The 23,686-nt window shown below is 35.5% G+C and overlaps 1 protein-coding gene across 4 annotated transcripts in view; it reads right to left on the reverse strand.

Annotated features, from left to right (window-relative positions):
- The window catches only part of LOC125670088 (short transient receptor potential channel 3-like), a 73,549-nt gene that overhangs the window by 22,330 nt on the left and 27,533 nt on the right, over positions 1 to 23,686 (reverse strand). For all 4 annotated transcript variants that reach the window (XM_048905034.2, XM_048905037.2, XM_048905036.2 and 1 more), the window contains exons 2-5: positions 20,871 to 20,958; positions 16,384 to 17,034; positions 9,072 to 9,233; positions 7,523 to 7,690 (exon numbers count right to left, since the gene is read on the reverse strand). In XM_048905034.2, coding sequence (XP_048760991.1) covers positions 7,523 to 7,690; positions 9,072 to 9,233; positions 16,384 to 17,034; positions 20,871 to 20,958 — 1,069 coding nt within the window. The remainder of the gene's footprint in view (positions 1 to 7,522; positions 7,691 to 9,071; positions 9,234 to 16,383; positions 17,035 to 20,870; positions 20,959 to 23,686) is intronic.

Below are 23,686 nucleotides of genomic sequence, written 5' to 3' on the forward strand. Positions count from 1 at the left end.
AGTATTATATGAATAGGTGTCATTTCTTGCTACAATGTGGTTACAAACATACATGTAAGCATATGTTTAAAAAAAAATGAAGACGGTTGACTTTTTATGAATTGTATACAGACCACATAACTCTACAATTTTTGTTGTCGTAATTTTTGCGTTTTATAAAGATAAGATTTCTGAAGAAGAAACATCTAAAACATTATTATAAACTATATCAATATCTGTGTTTCAACAGTTTTATTTGTTGTTTTACGTGAATTGATCATCCATGTGGTAATGTCACCAGATTGAGGTATACCTATCGCCTGACTGGCAGTGTTTCAATCAGACCAGTGCGCATAGGGGGACTCCACCTTAAATCTTCCATCCGTCAGTAACAATTTAATAAGCCACGCCATTCAGTGGTGTCCAGATCAAAGTCTTCTATTGCACGGCAAAACTATTTCTCCCAGCCTGTGTATCTTATTACTGAACTAATATCTACCATTCCTGCCAGTGTAAACAAAGGACTGGCGGCTTATTTGATCTATTTGGCCGCTCGCGCCATACAGACACCAGAGTGAATTCCATCAGCAAATCAGCAATTCTGCTTGTCAAAATGTTTATTGCGTGTTACTGTCCTGATTGGTGGCGCCAATCACTAGCGACCGCTTCCTTCAGTTTATAACATGCGTAACTAGCGATCTTTGAACACATTTCAACTGTATACACGTTAGTAGTACATAGTACATCTGTAGTTAGTAGTACATAGTACATCTGTAGTTAGTAGTACATAGTACATCTGTAGTTAGTAGTACATAGTACATCTGTAGTTAGTAGTACATAGTACATCTGTAGTTAGTAGTACATAGTACATCTGTAGTTAGTAGTACATAGTACATCTGTATCATTTTTACCTAAATGTACAATGTCAAAGATTAATATATTTATGAATTTTTGTTAGTTGTTTTGTCAATCGTACTGTTTTAATATATAACAATATATGTTCACGCTGTGTCTGAGTAAAATATCGTACTGTTTTAATATATAACAATATATGTTCACGCTGTGTCTGAGTAAAATATCGTACTGTTTTAATATATAACAATATATGTTCACGCTGTGTCTGAAGAAAATGAAATGATAAAGGTGTGCAGTTCTGTTTTCAGTACATTCAACATATCGTCTGTTTCCCATTGATACGTAAGTTGATTAACTATTGAATGAGATATTTATCTTTATTTACACGGTGATAGAAAATACACTCATCCTCGGGAAATTAATCAGTTATATCTTAGATGTCATTACATTTATATCTTAGATGTCATTACATTTATATCTTACATGTCATTACATTTATATCTTAGATGTCATTACATTTATATCTTAGATGTCATTACATTTATATCTTACATGTCTTTACATTTATATCTTAGATGTCTTTACATTTATATCTTAGATGTCATTACATTTATATCTTAGATGTCATTACATTTATATCTTAGATGTCATTACATTTATATCTTACATGTCATTACATTTATATCTTAGATGTCATTACATTTATATCTTAGATGTCATTACATTTATATCTTAGATGTCATTACATTTATATCTTAGATCTCATTACATTTATATCTTAGATCTCATTACATTTATATCTTACATGTCATTACATTTGGTTTGGGGAAACTTCGTATGGCTATGGCTCTATTTTCCCACCCAACTTGAAAACGATGCTTTTGTTACAAAATCAAATTTAGCAAGCATAAAAATTCCATGTAACTCACTTATTCTTCTCCAATTATCAAATGTGTCTAGGTTTGGAATTATGACATCCTAAAGATTACCTTTTTCTCTCCAATTACATAATTAAATAATTAAATCGCTGTTCTCCATGCAGTTTAATAACCGGTAAACATCGAGTGCTGATTTAGACAAACCTTGTACTGGTGCCACAGTCATTGAATGAACTTTCCCGTACTCCTAAATGTCCAAAGCTATTTTTGGGACCCCCCGTCTTTGGGTACCGTATTTCCTGAGTTTGATCTTCATCCTTCTAAACTCAAGCATATGCCTATCAAAATACCGTTACACAAAAGAGCCAGATGGGGCCATCTTTGACAGGACACCCAGACCTTGAACGACCTCGTCTTTCTGATATCTGTATACTGTGAAGTTATGGAGCATATTATCACATTAACCAGTATGCAGCATGATGAATGCCAAATCATCCTCTAATCTACAGCGTCTTCAAGGGGGGGGGGGGGGGGGGTAGATATTGTGAAACGTAATCAACTGAGTTTCTTGATAACCTTGCCGATAATCTAAATAAATAAATAAAGGCCAGCAGACAGGTATACTTTTCACTGACTTTGTTCAAGTCTTTGACAATGTAAACCACAACCTCATTGTGAACAAGCTGGTATCGTACAATGACGTCTCTGAAAACATTAACTGTTGGATCAGAAAGTGGCTGAAAGGAAGATAAAAAAAAAAAACGTAGTCTTAGAGGGTTATAGATCAAGAAATCAAGTGGATTCAGGAGTTCCTCAATGTTCTTTGCTTAGACCAAGTCGTTTTTCTTTATTATATCAATGACCTCCAATAAAATCTCACACCCACTGTCCGATTATTTGCAGACGTCATCATAGTATACCTGACCATACGGAGAGGACTTATATAGACAGAGCCTGCTGTCCGATCCTATTATGAATTATCTTAATAAATACTGTTTAAATTATACCTAACCATAACATCAACAGAGAGTGGCGAACTTTTACAGGCTGACCTGAACAAAATGACAGAATGGGAAAATAAATTGTTACTGAAGTTCTATCCAGATTAATGTAACATCGTAAAAGTCACCAACAGAGAGAACCCAATAACAGTTAAGTATACACAGGTATACAGAATACACAGGTATACAGAATACACAGGTATACAGAATGCACAAGTATACACTTATTAATGTCAGAGAGAACCCAATAACCGTTACAGTATACACAGGTATACAGTATATACAGGTATACAGAATACACAGGTATACAGTATACACAGGTATACAGAATACACAGGTATACAGTATACACAGGTATACAGAATACACAAGTATACAGAATACACAGGTATACAGTATACACAGGTATACAGAATACACAGGTATACATACAGAATACACAGGTATACAGTATACACAGGTATACAGAATACACAGGTATACAGAATACACAAGGTATACAGAATGCACAAGTATACACTTATTAATGTCAGAGAGAACCCAATAACCGTTACAGTATACACAGGTATACAGTATATACAGGTATACAGAATACACAGGTATACAGTATACACAGGTATACAGAATACACAGGTATACAGTATACACAGGTATACAGAATACACAGGTATACAGTATACACAGGTATACAGAATACACAGGTATACAGAATACACAGGTATACAGAATACACAGGTATACAGTATACACAGGTATACAGTATACACAGGTATACAGAATACACAGGTATACAGAATACACAGGTATACAGTATACACAGGTAAACACTTATTAATGTCAGAGAGAACCCAATAACCGTTACAGAATACACAGGTATACAGAATACACAGGTATACATAATACACAGGTATACAGTATACACAGGTAAACACTTATTAATGTCAGAGAGAATCCAATAACCATTACAGAATACACAGGTATACAGTATACACAGGTATACAGTATACACAGGTATACAGTATACACAGGTATACAGAATACACAGGTATACACTTATTAATGTCAGAGAGAACCCACTAACCGCTACAGAATACACAGGTATACAGTATACACAGATATACAGTATACACAGGTAAACGCTACAGAATACACAGGTATACAGGATACAGAATACACAGGTATATAGAATACACAGTTATACACTTATTAATGTCAGAGAGAATCCAATTACCGTTACAGTATACACAGGTATACAGAATACACAGGTATACAGAATACACAGGTATATACTTATTAATGTCAGAGAGAACCCAATAACCGTTACAGTATACACAGGTATACATAATACACAGGTATACACTTATAAATGTCAAAATACATCGGTGTCTCTATCCAAAACAACCTGAAGTGGGACAACCATGTAAACAATAGACTGTAAACCACAAGGGCAAAGAAGGAGAGAAGCAAGATTATACATGCTATTCAAAATGAAGATGGTCTGGTTGCTGTAGGTAACGAAGGACGTCCAATCCAATAGCACCAGGAAACATAATCATAACTCATTCCAAGATCTAGAACAGGCACTCGTCGGATGTCCTTCCCATGCGCCGTTCAACGGAATAACCTAAAAGAGGTTCCTCGTGCGGACACACTAGAAGCTATCGATGATCTACTGTCCTATTTCTGACCTAAGACCTCATATTAAGTTTTTTTTACCCTGTCTTTAAAATCAAATAAAATAAATATTAAGTTATTTTGTTTGAATGGCCGTAGAATTAAGTAGTTATCGGTGGATATTTCTTCAATGTTCACTAGAGTCACAAACCTCAAGGCCAAGGAATACATTTGTTTCCATTTTCTGTAACCTGTCACAAAAATTCACTCTAGACATGATCTTTACCGTCATTCTATTTGAAATTAACACACTGAATTCTCCTCAAGTGTTTATACGTGTATCATTCTGTGGAGAATCTAGCGAAGGGGTGGGGGTATGGCGGATGCATCCATCCTTTTGTGGTTGTATAGTTTCTTTCTTTTCTTTTTTTTAAAGTTAAAAAGTAATTTTTTGGCTATTTGAAATTAACACTCTTGTTTTAGTTTGTAAAAGTAACTCCTAACATTGTTAGATTTAATAGTATATTTGCGTTCTTAATCGCTACAGAATACACAATCTTAATCGCTCAAAATGAAAAGAATGAAGATAACGATCAGTTATCATTCTTATAGTTCCTGTAAAGAATACAAATTTAAGAGTAAAGAGGGGATGCTTACTTTTCTTAGGCACTGATGTGTCTAGGGGTCCGTGTTGTCTTCCTCTTAATTTTGTATATTTTTATGGGATTTATGAGATTGGTCACTGTTTGTTATCTTGACTTTTCATCTTTTAACAAAAGAAATAAGATGAAAATGAAATACAGTAAAACACGGTTACACTGAACCCACTTATAATGAATTCACACTTACAGTAAAACACAGTTACAGTGAATACACTTATTATGAATTCACACTTACAGTAAAACACAGTTATAGTGAACACACTTATAATGAATTCACACTTACAGTAAAACACAGTTACAGTGAATACACTTATAATGAATTCACACTTACAGTAAAACACAGTTACAGTGAACACACTTATAATAAATTATTCACACTGACAGTAAAACACGGTTACAGTGAACACACTTATAATAAATTCACACTTACAGTAAAACACAGTTACAGTGAACACGCTTATAATGAATTCACGCTTATAGTAAAATACAGTTACAGCGAACACACTTATAATGAATTTACATTTACAGTAAAACACAGTTACAGTGAATACACTTATAATGAATTCACACTTACAGTAAAACACAATTACAGTGAACACACTTATAATGAATTCACACTTATAGTAAAACACGGTTACAGTGCACACACTTATAATAAATTCACACTTACAGTAAAACACAGTTACAGTGAACACGCTTATAATGAATTCACGCTTATAGTAAAATACAGTTACAGCGAACACACTTATAATGAATTTACATTTACAGTAAAACACAGTTACAGTGAATACACTTATAATGAATTCACACTTACAGTAAAACACAATTACAGTGAACACACTTATAATGAATTCACACTTATAGTAAAACACGGTTACAGTGCACACACTTATAATAAATAAACACTTACCGTAAAACACAGTTACAGTGAACTTGCTTATAATGAATTCACGCTTACAGTAAAACACTGTTACAGTGAACACGCTTATAATGAATTCATGGTTACAATAAAACACAGTTACAGTGAACACACTTATAATGAATTCATTCTTACAGTAAAACATGGTTACAGTGAACACACTTATAATGAATTCATGTTTACAGTAAAACACGGTTATAGTGAACGCGCTTATAATGAATTCACATTTACAGTGAAACACGGTTTCAGCGAACACACTTATAATGAATTCACGCTTACAGTAAAACACGGTTACAGTGTTGGTTGGTTGGTTGGATATTGCTTAAACTCCCGCTCGAGAATTTTTAACTCATGTGGAGACGTCACCATTGCCGAATGGAGGACTGCAAAATTTAGGCGTACGGTCGGCCCTTATGGACTTTGAACAGGGAGGAATCTTTATCGTGCCACACCTGCTGTGACACGGGGCCTCAGTTTTTGTGGCCTCATTCGAAGGACTGCCCCATTTAGTTGCGTCTTACGACAAACAAGGGGTACTGAGCAACCCGGATCCCCACGGTACAGTGAACATGCTTATAATGAATTTATGATTATAGTGAAGTCATTGTCATTCCCTGTAGTTTAAAACATTTTATGAACTTATTGGATATAACCAATTACGTTTATAACGATTCAATATTGTTTGCCCCTGGCACTACGCTATCAGTGTGGTTTACTGTATTTTGTATATAATCGTCCGTACGTTCACAAATTAGTTTCTTCGATCGCATGTGAGTACAATACTAGTAATAAATCACCCAATCCAAAAGTTCATTGGACGGAAAATTCCGAAAATGTGGACAGTATCTGATTTTAATGAATTTTGCGTGAATAAGACCGAACACAAAAAAATGATGTCCTGGATGTGTTCATTGGGAAATGGATTACGTCATGGTTACTGGGTGGCCTTTAAATATCCGATCTCCATGACAAACGGATTTCACGTTACTCACTGTAATATCAGAGTCACCGGAGGAAGACATTTCAAAACCAAACTGATTTTGCCTTTTACAATGATGAATAGTGGCGGATCCAGAAAATTTTGAAAGGGGAGTGGTTGGGTTGCAACCCAAGGTTGTACCTTTTCCGCCCACAATTACTTTTTATGATAAAAGAAAAGAAAGAAACTATACAACCAAAAAGGATGGGTACATCTGCCATGACCCCCCCCCCCCCTTGCTAGATTCGCCACTGAATGATACATGTATAAACACTTGAGGAGAACTCACACAATAAACGGGAAGAGGCCTCGCTTTGCGGAGCCCTCGTATTGTCAAAAATAGATTTATTCAGAAAAAATAGGGAACGAGGTGTACAAATATCAAAAAGGGGTCCAAACGTGTTTCCGTAAATCAGAAATACACCGTGTAAGATTTCACTGAAATATGTTTATCTATTAGCTATCTTAAACTATCAGCACAGGTGCTCAATGGACAGTTCCGCATTTGAACATGTTGCATTTGATCAAAAAGAAATAGCACAAATCCATGACGTTAAATAATTGCATATGTTTGCTCACAAAGGAAAGAAATAACATAATGGCTTTTCTATGGAAAAGGAAATATATATACCTACTTTAGTGTTTGGAAAAATGATGTATGCGACACATAGAAACGGAATGCATGGGAGAAACAGAAGGATGAAAGCGAGTTGTTTCCACAAACTCAGAGACTGGAGGAAGCTCATTTCAGATCCATACCAGAGGGTTGTCATGTGCTGCTGGCAGTTAGGGTGAGCAACAAACTACAAAAATACAAATCAATACAAATATTTATTTACGATACGGAAGGATGAACGTTATGATAAATCGTTCTTCTATTTGAAATAAAAAAATATCAGTACAATAAGACATGTTTATAATGAATTCACGCTAATTCGGAAGTGATATTTATTCCCCTATGAAAGGAAAATAACGAAAATTGTATTTGATATAACGAAGTTTATTTACAGCAAACTTTTTTTTTATTATTTCGCTGGCCGTGGACATTCTCTATAACCGTGTTTTACTGGATCTGCTAAAATTTAAGCAATAAGGCTCACGCTGAGTGTGACCGGTCAACAGGGTATGCTTACTTCTGGTGTGTTCAGGGGTCCGTATTAGCCCTATTCTTAATTTTGTATTCTTTGTAGAATTTGTGAGTTGTTATCTTCACTTCTTCATTGTATAAAAAAAACCTACAAATGACTTTTATAAAAGACATTCAGGTTTTATATATGCACTTCAAATGTGTTTATAAGAGACCTTTAAATATATATATAAATGACCTTCAAATATTTTATGAATTACCTTCAAATACTTCTATAAATGACCATCAAATATTGTTTTATAAAAGACCTTCAAATATTTCTATTAAAGACCTTCAAATACTCTTATAACAGTCGATCAAATATCTATATAAATGACCTTCAAATACTTTCATAAATGACCTTCAAATACGTTTTATAAATGACCTTCAGACTGTGCATTGTTTACAATGGTTGGAACAGATAATTCGGTGTGTACTATAATTTTTTCCCATTCGTCTGGTCCCCCTTGTGTGGTAATTACTTTGTGAAACAATGACCCCAGAATAGTAATGACGTCAGTAGAAAAAGAAATGCTTAAATAAATTAATTAAAAGACCGTTTCCATACAAACATTCCCTAGAACTCCTGTATACGTAATAACATCAATATTCAACAAGCCCTTTTAGATTCAATCAACAGACAACTATAATAAAATGAACTATACTTTTTTTTACAACTAATATCAGTTGAGTTTATCAACTTGAAAGTGACATGCACCGCAGTGAAATAATAATTTGTTCCCGTTGAATCATCCATCAATGTCTATACAAAAGACAGGGCCTGGACGACCCTCAAACATAAATCTTTATAGCTATCATGCTGGGCGTCTATCAAAAACCAATGGAAAAATAAGTATATCCTATTTTCCATAAACAAGGCCAAATACAGAAAATCAAGTTATATATGTTATTGATTTGGTAATTTTAATTTGATGTAATTCATTTTATTTCTTTCGTGAACATTCAGGTAAACAACACATGTTTCCGTGTTTTGTTTTTGGTGTTTTCTAACATAGTTTACAGAATATTTTTTAGGTAACAATATTCCATTCCATCACCTTCTTTTCCTGATATCTGATTGCCATTTTAAGTCTCGCGAGAGGCTCCCCACATCCGGTTCCCTCGCTAACCACAGCCTCCACTTCCTGTGTACCTCGACAGAGATCAATCAGTTCACAGGCAAAGTTCATACACTGTTCCAGCAGTGCCAAGTATTCGTTCTGTAAAAGAATGCACCTGATGTAATAGTGAAACCGAATGCATGCCTGCTACACCCTCAATCTGGAAACAGGAAAAGAAATACTTTTTGATTCAATTTACTGCGATATATGAATTTCCCTTCAAAAATTAAGATTGATTTAGATTATGAAAACTATTGTGCTCGAGTTGTTTCTTTATTACAGTTTCAAGAATCGCATCAAACACAAAACTTGACAATAAGCAGACATTGCGTATTGGCTTAATTTGATTTAGCTCTGTGAAGAGCAAGTAAAATTCGCATGTCTTTCCAATAAATGCAGGTCCAAATCAAGAATTATAATAGACTTACACAGAACAAAAGAAAAAACACTTTGTTTAGTTCTCCAGGTTAAACTTTTTTTTGTAACTTTATCACACATGTTTACTTTCGTTTTTTAATATCTGTATTTTAAAATATCTTTTTCAATGCCTTACTTTGTATTGGAAGAGAGTAAAACGTCGATTAATTGATTGAATATTGTTTAACGTCCCTCTCGAGAATCTTTCACTCATATAGAGACGTCACCATTGCCGGTGAAGGGCTGCAAAATCTAGGCTTATGCTCTGCGTTTACGGCCTTTGAGCAGGGGGGGATCTTTATCGTACCACACCTGTTAAGACAGGGGACCTCGGTTTTTGCGGTCTCGTCCGAAGGACCGTCCCATTTAGTCGCCTCTTACGACAAGCAAGGGGTACTGAGGACCTATTCTAACCCGGATCCCCACGGGGATATCACTAAGAAGTCAAGGGATTATCGTAGACTTGACAAAACAAGGAAACATTTAAGAGGAGGATACCTACACTATGTGACAAAAAGCACAAATGGGTTTTTTTAACAATCACGGTGTTTAAATACATGTAGTACCCACAGCATTTACTGCTACATTCTAAAATTCATACGACACTTGACCTTAATAAAAACTTCCTATATAGACAGTCTCATCACATAATGGTTTATGGACATAATAGTTTACATTTCCAATGTTTTCGCCTTCCATATTATTGCCAATTTAAATGAAAGCCATTTCCTCATGAATGTGAACGATGTGCGTATGAATCTTGATAAAAATAGTACGATTGTTTAACGACTGGGAATATTCCGTGAGGAATGAAAATAAAATGTAAATATAAAAACATTAATATCATCTCTTCAAATTATAAATTTCTTAAGGCAAGAAAATGGAATTCATAATTTCTTTTGTTTAAAGGTTTTTTAAGGTCAAGACCACTGTCAATGTTGGATTGCAATTGTTGCGGACGCCATATTTAAAGGGAAAGGCAACCCTAACCACATTGTTGCTTTTATGAATAAAGTATTACTTACTGATATTGTAAATGACTGTCTTTAACAAAAATCCTTGCCTAACGTTTAAATCAACATCAATCTATCATACATGTATATTTTAAATCACCCGCCGCTAAGAGAGCGGCCATTGAAGTTTAATTTATGACGTCACACCGTCTGTTCCGGTTTATTTCAGTAGTAGCACTGTAAACATGACAAGTCACGAACAGTTAAGTTTGGAGCCGTATAGATTCGAGCCCGTTCTTTCGCAAGAAGAAATTGAGAAAAGAAGACGTTCAGTCTAGTCGCATACCAGGCAGACGGTACACGTTTCTTCATGCAAATGTCTCGAACTTTAATTTGTCATTACGCAAATGATTGATACACAGTTTACATAGTCTTTTCTTTTCATATGACTTGGTTGGGTCACGAATTTCGAAAAAACTTCTTTTTTTCCACATCTTCCTTACGCATAAGTGCAATTACCAGCTTGACAGGAAGGCATCAACCTATTCGTAAAATCTACCACATGCACATCTTTGATTATCTTAGGATCTCATAACAAGAGGCCCATGGGCCACATCGCTCACCTGAGTCACTTTGGTCCATATCAGACTTTCCATATATATTTTCATGTAAAACCGTAGTCCCTATTATGGCCCCAACCTACCCCTAGAGGCCATGGTTTTTGCAAACTTGAATCCACACTATGTCAGAAAGCTTTCATGTAAATGTGAACTTCTTTGGCCTAATGGTTCTTGAGAAGAAGATTTTTAAAGATTTTTCCTATATATTTGTATTTAAAACTTTAATCCCCCCTTGTGGCCCCATCCTACCCCCAGGGACCATGATTTGAACAAACTTGAATCTGCACTATGTCAGAAAGCTTTCATGTAAATATCAGCTTTTCTGGCTCAGTGGTTCTTGAGAAGAATTTTTTTTTAAAGATTTCCCCTACAATGTATATATTGGTATGTAAACCTTTGATCCCCTGTTGTGGCCCCATTCTACCACAGGGGGCCATGATTTGAACAAACTTAACTCTGCACTATGTTAGGAAGCTTTCATGTAAATATCAGCTTTTCTGGCTCAGTGGTTCTTGAGAAGATTTTAAAAGATTTTTCTATATATTCGTATGTAAATCTTTGAACCCCTATTGTGGCCCCATCCTACCCCCGGGGGCCATAATTTTAACAAACTTAAATTTGCACTATATCAGGAAGCTTTCATGTAAATATCAGCTTTTCTGGCTCAGTGGTTCTTGAGAAGAAGATTTTAAAAGATTTTTCCTATATATTTGTATGTAAAACTTTGATCCCCTATTGTGGCCCCATCCGACCCCCGGGGCCAGGATTTTAACAATTTATAATTTGCACTATATCAGGAAGCTTTCATATAAATCTCAGCTTTTCTGGCTCAGTGGTTCTTGAGAAGAAGATTTTTAAAGATTTTTCCTATATATTTGTGTGTAAAACTTTGATCCCCTATTGTAGCCCCATCCAACCCCCGGGGGCCAGGATTTTAACAATTTAGAATTTGCACTACCTAATAAAACTTATCTATAAATTTCATCTTTTCTGGCCCAGTGGTTCTTGAGAAGAAGATTTTTTAATGACCCTACCCTATTTTTACCTCTTTTTTATTATCTCCCCTTGGAAGGTGGTCTGGCCCTTTATTTTAACAATTTAGAATTCCCTTTACCTAAGGATGTTTTGTGCCAACTTTGGTTGAAATTGGCCCAGTGGTTTTTGAGAAGAAGTAAAAAATGTTAAAAGTTTACAGACGGACAGACAGACAAACGGACGCCGGAATACGGGTGATCAGAAAAGCTCAAAACCAGAACAGACGGTGTGACGTCAAAATTATTTATTTTTGTGGTCTTCAATACAAAAGAGTTCCACATCATGGCGGCCTCTATAGATGACAGGAAATTCATTTTTTTTAACGTTTTCAAATTAATACTGAAGCTTATCTAGGCCGTTTATCAGCAGAATAGTACGACAAATTTTTATTATATAATTAATCCTATCATTGATCATGTAAATGTTTTTGGTGTTGTCTCTCCCTTTAAGTAAACAGGCTTCTCCTAAGTAAGCAGGCTCCTTTCTATGCCAAGAAACCGCCACGGTGGTCTAGAGGGTAGAGCGTTCGCCTGCATGTTCGAATCCCGGCTGCGACAAACCTAAGTCGTTAAAACGGGTGGTGACAGTTCCATCGCCAAACGCTCGGCATCAGGTGTGAATGTCACGGATCCTCGGAGATTACCTTAAAAATGGACGTCCCATGTCACAATAGGTGTGGCACGCTAAACAACCCTCACTGCTCAATGGCCGTAAGTGTCGAGCATAGGCTTAAATTTGAAGCCCTTCACCGGTCTTGGTGAGGTCTCCATATGAGTGAAAAATATTCGAGAGGGATGCTAAACAAGATACAATCAATTAATCAATCCTATGCCAAGTATATATTTACTGTAAATATTAGATAAATGCTACATTTGAATCAATATACATGTGTATCTGTGATCCTGACATTTCAGTTAAACAGAATGTAGCACTCTTGATTGGTGCATGAGACCAGGGCCGTAAATTAACCTTCAATTTGGAGGAGGCAGGAAATTAGGCGGGGGTCTGGGGGCCGCCCAGGCCCCCAGACGCTGAGCACATTTTGTGCACACTGAACACGTTTCGTGCAAAATCCTTGATTCTAGGGCCTTCTAAGATGTTACTTGACCAACTCATTCTAAAAGAAAGATTTGGAATGCTTTTTAAGGGAGGTATCATGTTCTTAGTTATTGGAAACAACATAAATTCTAATGAACTTTAAATTTTAATTTTTTTTGGCTCAAAAGTTGGAGGAGGCAGCTGCCTCCTCCGCCTCCATGTAATTTACGGCCCTGGAGACTGAAAAAGTAAAAGTTATTTCTAGATGAAAGGTGAAGATAACGAACAGTGATCAATCCTATAAGCAATACAAAATAGAGAGTTGGGCAAACACGGACCCCTGGATATACCAGAGGTGGGATCAGAACTTTCCAATTTTTTTTTAATTTTTTTTTTGGTGTGCTTAAAATGATAATTTTGTAGACTCTTCCCTACAATCTGAAATATTCATCTGAGTCAAGACAAACAATCGATTTGTAGCGGTGCTGATGTGCCTGTTTTGCTCAAATACCGGTATATCGGTATATCGAAAAGTAATAAAAGGTCACGGATCGAACATAATGAAATAACCAGAACCATTACAATATACTATCCGTTTACAACATGCCCTGCGGATAATCTTTAATCTGTCGTCTGCGTTTCACATCGTGGTTGAAGTTGACTCTATATGTATAAAAAATAAGATTGTCATCTGATCCACTTTCTCCGATTCCGCCTGATATTTGCTGACAAATTTGATTAATGACGAAGCTACATTTTGTGTAATCAGATGTGTTTTATCAAACTGCCTCTTTACAAAACCAGTAGATCGAGTTTGGTATGAAATCTGTCAATTTCTGTATCAACTTCTTCCAGAATTGTCTCGTGGGGATCCGGGTTAGAATAGGTCTTCAGTACCCCTTGCTTGTCGAAGGAGGCGACTAAATGGGGCGGTCCTTCGGACGAGATCGCAAAAACGGAGTTCCCGTGTCACAGCAGGTGTGGCACGATAAAGATCCCTCCCTGCTCAAAGGCTGTAAGCGCCGAGCATAGGCCTAAATTTTGCAGCCCTACACCGGCAATGGTGACGTCTCCATATGAGTGAAAGATTCTCGAGAGGGACGTTAAACAATATTCAATCAATCAATCTTCCTTATACATGTATGTTTATATTTGTAGAATACTTTCCTTTATTCTCTTGTCAAACATACTGAATGGACTTTGACATCTTTATAACGTCGAGTTTGTTATGATTGTGTCGTTACGGTGTCATGATATGCAATAAATCCTCAAAATTTAACAAGGAAAAAGCGATCAAAGAGTCGAAATTTATTAAATTCAATCAAATTTGAGAGTTTGTGTTTATAGAATCCAATAACCGAACATATGCTTAAAACGAGATCTAATCGTAACTTAAAACGAGATCTAATCGTAATCTAAAACGAGATCTAATCGTAACTTAAAACGAGATATCATCGTAACTTAAAACGAGATTTAATCGTAATACAAAACGAGATCTATTCGCAATCTAAAATGAGATCTAATCGTAACCTAAACAAGATCTAGTCGTGACCTAAACGAGATCTAATCGTAATCTAAAACGAGGTGTAATCGTAAACTAAAATGAGATTTAATGGTGATCTAAACAAGATACAATCGTGACTGAAACGATATATAATGGTGACCTAAAACATGATATATGTATAATGACCTAAAACGCGATCTAATAGTCACCTAAACGAAATATAATGGTAATCAAAAACGAGATCTATAATGGGGACCTAAACTAGATCAAATGGTGACCAAAAACGAGATCTTATGGTGACCTAAAAACGAGATATCATGACAAAATGATATACATGTATAATGACGACCTAAAACGAAGTTATAATCGTGACCTAAATCGAGGTCTAATGGTGACCTAAAACGAGATTTAGTCGTAATATACATGTACATATACCGGAAAATACAGGCAGGGCATCAGCTAAATTAATTTTCCATGGTTGTTTGCCAATAATTTTTCCATATCTTATATCTGATACATTGTAGCTCCAAGTCTCGTGTATACAGCGACATGTTAAATCTCGTCCACCATAGTGCGAAGAATGATTAAGACAGACTAAAGGCTCACGGCGAGTATGAGATACTTACTCTGCATAAGCACCTGATCTCACCTCTGGTATGTCCAGGGATCTCTTAAAGCTGTATGGTCCGAATTACAATATTTTTTTCCATCTCGTAAATACGCTATTAAATCATCGCACGTATGTAGTTATGAGACTGTACGACCTATCATAAATTATTTTTCCTGTTTTAACCCAAATAATTTGATTTTAAATCGATGTTTACAAATAACTGCGTCACTCTGCCATTTCAAGTGACAGTCACGTGACCACTGGCAGTTCAAACTTTCAAATCATCGGTGGTCTTATCTGTGTAAAGCTGTGTATTTTGTTATAACAGTACCGTACCATAAGTTTAATAGAAATAAAAATATCAAATACCTCTTAGTAATTCGTTGTTTTACGTTCTTTCAGCCTTAAAATTAGACAGTTGCGTATGAGTTAATACATCATGTTGGGATTCCCCTGACGCGCGTGGGTCTATTTATAGACGTCTATTATGGGATGATTTATATATGTAGCCACTATATTTACTTTCTAAATAATATTCGCACTGTTTTCTTTTACATGCAGATGTTTTCAAGCATGTAATTAAGGGAAAGTTAATAACTTTATAAAGTAATTAATCTGCTTTAAAGTAATTGTGTACAAAAATAATACATGAACATCGGGTCATGCAGCTTTAATTTTGTATTCTTTATGAGATTGATCACTGTCCGTTACCTTCACTTGTTCACATATCATGCGATTTCAATCCATGGCAACATGTGTCTTTACCATACCTTAATATTGCTACATTATAATGATGCAAGCTATCACTAGCTTGACGTTTTTCATACCAATTCTTAGGCCGTTCTTTACACAATGATTATGACAACGCATTACCCAGTTTACCTGATCGAGATACAGGGGTCACGGCAGGCGTGAACGGTCAACAGGGGAGGTTTACTCCTCCGAGCACCTGATCCCACCTCTGGTATGTTATGGGGCCCGTGTTTGCCCAACTCTTGATATATGAGATTGACCACCGTTCATTATCTTCACTTGTTCATTCTATTAAAATTTTAATTAAAATGTTATTCACCTTGAATTCTTTCTCCACCTCTGCCAATTTCATCATTTCCTGTCGAAGTTCAAAGGTCGTCATAATAGGGTCTGGACTTGAAAGAGCCATATACGACGGGCTAGCCAGAGCCCGATACGCATTCAACCGTGACCGTGATCGCTTCAAAGCATCATAGTTCTGTTTCGTGGCACAATCCGTGCATGCACATGATATGCTATGAGGTTTTTCAATTTTGTGATTTCTAGACAAAAACATTTGAACAATTTCATGATTGTTATAGTGAGCAGCTAAAATTAAAGGTGTAATATCGGGAGGAAATTGACTTTTCTCTTCAGTCCTGAAAAATGCCTCGGTAACTCCGAAACTTTTGAACCTGTCTTCACCCGCCATGAAGTTGGGATGTTCAATAATCAGTTTAACGATTTTCGTTGCGCCTTTGCTAATTGCATGAAGCAGAGCCTCTTCTATACAGTTAAAGTTCAAATTGTCTATGAGGATCTCGATGACTCCTATTTTTTCGCTGTCAATGGCAAGATGCAGGGCGTTCCTCCCCATGTAATCCACACAATTCACGTTCAGTGCTCCATCGGGTTCCTCTAAGGACTGCCGAACGATCCCCACATCCCCCATGGAGGCAGCATTTAGATATACCCGCTCTTCATCTGTCAGCTGCATTTTAAAATAAAACGCTTTGAAACTTTTACGGAATTGTTGTGTACAAAACACGAAATGTTAGACCAAAGTCATTTTCTAAAACGTCTAGTGCATGCATACTAAAACATAAACAGGTATATTTGTTAAAAATTTACATCTTTTCAAAAAACATCTTTATGTATACTGAATCAGCAAAACAGAGAATTTTTTTTTTAATTTTTGCAAATTTTCACATTTCCTAAACAAGATGTGTTTGAGAAACACTATATGCCCCTGGTAGCAACAAAGAAACAATAAACAAGGTCAAAAACTTATTGGAACCAAAAATAAAAGGTCTTGTCACAAGGAATGGATGTATGAAACTTAATTAAGAGCACTATCATTCACCATTCATAAGTTAAGAACATTGTTCAAGATTTTAAATTGTGGTCAGACTCTAAGGTCAAGGTTACAAAGTATAGTATGATATCACATGTTTGCTCCTTTATCATCTATTACAAAAATTTCACTGTTTTACTACAGCGTTTGTGACGTCACAAAAAAGTCAATACGTAGTTTGTTAATGCTATGTCAGGAAGCAAAATTCCCAACAATACAGTAACGTAAATGAATAATCCGGGGGGGGGGGGGGGTAATATTTGATAAAAAGAATCTCCCATGGTTTATGGTTTGATATGATTTTTATTCAATGAGTTTTCTATCCCCGAGTCTTATCGAGGGAATAAAAATCACATACCTCATTAAATATAAACCATATCAATCCACAAACCATGGGAGGTCCTAGATAGATCGAAAGAAAGAACTTGCCATAAGAAATCTATGTACAGAATATGAAAACCCTAACTTTAATAATAGTTCATGAGACATTGCCTACATTAAGTTTTCTTAAAAGTATGTTAAACTTCAAGGTCAGAAGGTCAAAGGCAAGGTCAGTAGGTCAATTCATTTGGTACCGAAAAAAAGATCTTGTCACAAGGAATACACATATGAAATATGATAACCATATCACTCACCATTCAGAAGATATTGGCATGATTTAAATTTTCAACAGATAGACACACAAACAGACATGACAAAAACAACATAACCTGACTTCAGTGATGGGGGCGTAAAAACTAAATTCAAAGTACATGTCTTAGTGGATACAGTTAGCAAATTTGGTAATCTAAATAACGTGTTGTCTTCTGACAGAAATCTAAATAACATGTTGTCTTCTGACAGAAATCTAAATAACGTGTTGTCTTCTGACAGAAATCTAAATAACATGTTGTCTTCTGACAGAAATCTAAATAACGTGTTGTTTTCTGACAGAAATCTAAATAACGTGTTGTCTTCTGACAGAAATCTAAATAACGTGTTGTCTTCTGACAGAAATCTAAATAACGTGTTGTATTCTGACAGAAATCTAAATAACGTGTTGTATTCTGACAGAAATCTAAATAACGTGTTGTCTTCTGACAGAAATCTAAATAACGTGTTGTCTTCTGACAGAAATCTAAATAACGTGTTGTCTTCTGACAGAAATCTAAATAACGTGTTGTCTTCTGACAGAAATCTAAATAACGTGTTGTCTTCTGACAGAAATTGAAATAATGTGTTGTCTTCTGACAGAAATCTAAATAACGTGTTGTCTTCTGACAGAAATTGAAATAACATGTTGTCTTCTGACAGAAAATCTAAATAAAGTGTTGTCTTCTGACAGAAATCTAAATAACGTGTTGTATTCTGACAGAAATTGAAATAATGTGTTGTCTTCTGACAGATCTAAATAACGTGTTGTCTTCTGACAGAAATCTAAATAACGTGTTGTCTTCTGACAGAAATCTAAATAACGTGTTGTCTTCTGACAGAAATCTAAATAACGTGTTGTATTCTGACAGAAATCTAAATAACGTGTTGTATTCTGACAGAAATTGAAATAATGTGTTGTCTTCTGACAGATCTAAATAACGTGTTGTCTTCTGACAGAAATCTAAATAACATGTTGTCTTCTGACAGAAATCTGAATGTGTTGTCTTCTGACAGAAATCTAAATAACGCGTTGTCTTCTGACAGAAATCTAAATAACATGTTGTCTTCTGACAGAAATCTGAATGTGTTGTCTTCTGACAGAAATCTAAATAACGTGTTGTCTTCTGACAGAAATCTAAATAACGTGTTGTCTTCTGACAGAAATCTGAATGTGTTGTCTTCTGACAGAAATCTAAATAACGTGTTGTCTTCTGACAGAAATCTAAATAACGCGTTGTCTTCTGACAGAAATCTAAATAACGCGTTGTCTTCTGACAGAAATCTAAATAACGTGTTGTCTTCTGACAGAAATCTAAATAACGTGTTGTATTCTGACAGAAATTGAAATAATGTGTTGTCTTCTGACAGATCTAAATAACGTGTTGTCTTCTGACAGAAATCTAAATAACATGTTGTCTTCTGACAGAAATCTAAATAACGTGTTGTCTTCTGACAGAAATCTAAATAACGTGTTGTCTTCTGACAGAAATCTAAATAACGTGTTGTCTTCTGACATATATCCAAATAACATGTTGTTTTCTGACAGATAGACAATTGTGTAAATCTAAATAACTTGTTGTCCTCTGACAGATATCTAAATCAATTGTTGTCTTCTGACAGATATCTAAATAAAGTGTTTTTGTCTTCTGACAGATGAACTGTTGTCTTCAGAAATATAGTGTCGCTTGTAGGTTGAGGATACTGACAGACAGATAGACAGACAATTGAACTTATGTCGTCGTTAGAACTGATACATACACAGTTTAGCCAGATTCAATCCGTATTACAGTTTTAGGAATGCTGCTTGTACATAGATCATGATTTTTAATAACAATTCATGAATAAGTGTTTTTGATCCTAATATCTTTTTTGCAGTGATACTGGGCAATCTGCGAAAGGAAAGATTTGATCCCTGATATGTACCAAATCATATTCGGCGTTTCTAATTTTTAATTTATCAAACCTTATTTTTTTCTTTTAAAAGATCCTAACAGGATTTATTAAGCCTTTGTCTTTTTTCTTTTAAGTGATCCCAATAGGATTTTAAGCCTTCATTTTTGTCTTCAATTGATCCCAATAGATGTCATGTTTTCTTTTAAGTGATCCTAACAGAATTTATTACACTTTATTTTTTCTTTTAAGTGATCCTAACAAGATTTCGTAAATATCGCATCTCAAGACGCCCAGTAAAGGTGGGAACAACCCGGAAGAAAGCATCGTGAACGTGTAAACTGAGATCGCCATGACACGATTCTCTGCGATCTCTTCGTTTATTTAGCAGGAATCCGAATCAAAATGTTTCACACTGCAGCCAGCCTCTCTTTAAATTCATCATTTCATATTGGCAGATTGATCGATATGTAATCTTTTTCATCATTCTCAATAAATGACAAATAGAATACAGCTTTTTTGTTTGAAATATTTCATTTTCTGTTACTAGACTGAGAAAATGATTGAAACAGATACATTTTTTTTTATCATTGAATGAACAATCTTTGTGTAATCATGTTCATCAGAAATTTTTCATGTAGGACAAACATTAGAATTAGTCAGGTTTAGCAATGGTTCAAGTTATCGTTGAAATGGAGCTTACAAATGGAAATTAGTTTTTATTTAAATATCAAAAACATTATTCTTGAGCGTGGTAAAAGTGATTTACAAAGAATAGCAGTTAATTATATTGAATCCAAAAATTTTGGTCATGTTGACGGGGGTTTTTTTGGTTGGTTTTTTTTTTTCATTTTTTTTCTTCTTTTTACTTGCTTTTTTATTGGGAGGTTAATGAAGAAATAAAGACAATCATGTAGATAGCTAAAATATTTTTAATAAAACCCTCTTACCTGAACTTCTTCGAAGTTGGTAAATAGCGATCCCTGGGACGGCATGGCTGACGCCCTCTTATGATCCGCCGATCCGTAATCCACGCCCCTGTGGGAAGGAGAAGAGTATGGAGAATTGTAAACGACACACGGTAAAAATTTATTTGACATTGTTCAGTATTAGAAAACTCTACACAATCGGTCGTGTGAATGATTCCCTCTTCAATAAAATTGACCAAAATGTCCATAATTCCTCGTTAACCTCAATTGTCATTTTAGCGCAGCACACGTGCTATTTTGGGTTTTCTTCTCTTTTTATGATCCGACTTCATTCCAAGTTCGGAAATTACTCGCGTATATGCGTCGCTGGCCAATGAAGAGCTCCGAAACAAGACACTTGGGATATTGACCAAAAAATGATCTCATGTTATAAATCATAAGGCCAATAAATCGTAAATTGTGAAATTTGAGGATCTGTCAGGCATATGATTTGAGAATCGAAGAAACATCGCAATTTTTCCAGCTCTGACAGATTTGTTGATTACTTTTTATCCACACCAAGGATATTAAACCCTACCCCTCGACGTTTTCCCAACTCCCCCGCCAAGATGTCGGATTTTGAATCGTCTGTAAAGTATTTATTGACAACGGAAATAGCCTGATCAGACGTCCGAAGTCATGGAAAATTAGAATAATTTCGGAAAGTTCCTACAAACGGTTGAACAACAAAATCCTTCATAAAGTCCATCTTCTGCCGCTGTTTTGTGAGGAACACGTTGTACATCTGTTTTTTATACGTGTTACACTTTCGAAATAAAAAATTTACTCTACTAAAATGACGTGAAGACTCATGAAAAGTTTGTCTGCGAACAACACCGTGTGAAGTTGCAGGGCACACATTTACAGTGATTGGTACTGTTAGAGATAACTGCTCAAGGTTTAAAATGAGCGAATAGTTTAATTTGACGGTGAAACCGAGGGATTTCCCATTGACTGTGAAACATTGCAGTCACAAAACAAAATTTGTTTCCGGAAAGCTGTCTATAAAGTAGCTCTTCCTTTAGGGGGAAATTTGAATTTACAGTGGCCATGCTCCCATACTAATATGTTTATACTATGATTCACCTTATGGAAAGTCCATCAAGTATTTTAAAAACTGTGCATTTTATATTTGAAAAGAAAGGAACAGTGGAGGTCATTTCTAGGCGCATCAAAGATGAAAGAAGAAGCAAAGGTGAAGGACGAAATTCGGGTCCCTTTCGACCGTATCCTATTTACTATTGAATCTTAATGAAGCAACCATATTAGTTACATTATCTATGTAATGATTGCTAGTAAAACATTTATTATACGACTATTATAGAATCCGTCTTCTGATTCTAAATATTTTGATAATCATAACCAAGTCATTGAGATGGTTAAGAAATCCCACTTCTTAAGATCAGAGTCAATCCTACATATTGATGAAAGGTGAAGATAACAAATAGTGATCAATCTCATAACTTCTATAAAAGTGAAGAACTCCTATAAAGGTGAAGATAACGAACAGTGAGCAATCTCATAATTCCTATAAGTAATACAAAATAGATAGTTGGGCAAACACGGACCCCTGGCTATACCTGAGGTGGGATCAGGTGCCGAGAAAGAGTAAGCATACCCTGTCAACCGGTCACAACCTCCGTGAGCCCTATATCCTGATCAGGTAAACGGAGTTATCCGTAGTCAAAATCAGTGTGCCAACAACGGCCTAACAATCGGTATGAAACACGTCAGACAGAATTTGACCCAATGATAGGTTTTGTTGACGAACTAGATCATTAAAACGACCATAGAATTTGCGAAATGCTGACTTCAATTGAGACTGTTGAAATCCCTGTACCTCATTGATCTGCAGGGAATTTGAGCTTGGCTACAGCGATGTTCCATGTTCATAGACTGCCGGAATATTCAGAGTGTAATGAAAGTGTTCCATGTTCATAGACTGCCGGAATACTCAGAGTGTCATGAAAGTGTTCCATGTTCATAGGCTGCCTAAATATTCAGGGTGTCATGTAGCTGCTGAACTGTAGCTCTCTGAGAAAATATTGGGACATATCAGAGAGCTACAGATCCACCCCTTATAAAAACCTTCGATTTACGGCGCACAAAAATGCACACAGTTGAGGCCTTGTATAGCTATATTCTTATCGCCTTTTCATAAAGATATTAAAACAATTCTCAACATATTTTCCCACTATACTTGTGTCCAAACATACCTTCAGTTCTACAGCTGGGTGTCATGAAAGTGTCCTCTGTTCACAGGTTGTCGTAATATTCAGGGTGTCTATTTATTTTACCCTACAGTCTCTTAGAGTTTTGTGGGCTTTGATAATTTAATATTTTTTTTAATAGTTTAAATTTTTTTTATACGTGAGCAAATCAATCTTTGGTCTGATCTCAAAAATCGAGAGAGAGAAAGAGAGAGAATAAAAATATGTGTATGACATTACATGGAACAACCGCTGACACATTAATTCGAAAGTTATACAGTCTGCAACATGTGACATAAAACTTCTTTTGTTTACGTATAATTCAGTTCACTCTTCTTTTTTCGATACCCTGCTTTAGTTTAAATACTTTGTTTATTTCCCAACGGTTGTACAATTATACAATAAATATGATGGCAATGCTATAACAGTACACGATAGCAAAAAAGTCGTAATTGCCAAGTTCGTTTCAAGTCGTTTCTTATGAACATCCAAGAATACTAAAACTTCCCTAAGCTTAAGGAGGCGTATAACACACCAGGGAAATAAGCTTAAAGAGGCGTATAACACACCAGAGAAATTTGATTTGGA

The sequence above is a fragment of the Ostrea edulis genome, chromosome 4, assembly GCF_947568905.1.
Source record: "Ostrea edulis chromosome 4, xbOstEdul1.1, whole genome shotgun sequence".
Classification (NCBI taxonomy): Eukaryota; Metazoa; Mollusca; class Bivalvia; order Ostreida; family Ostreidae; genus Ostrea; species Ostrea edulis.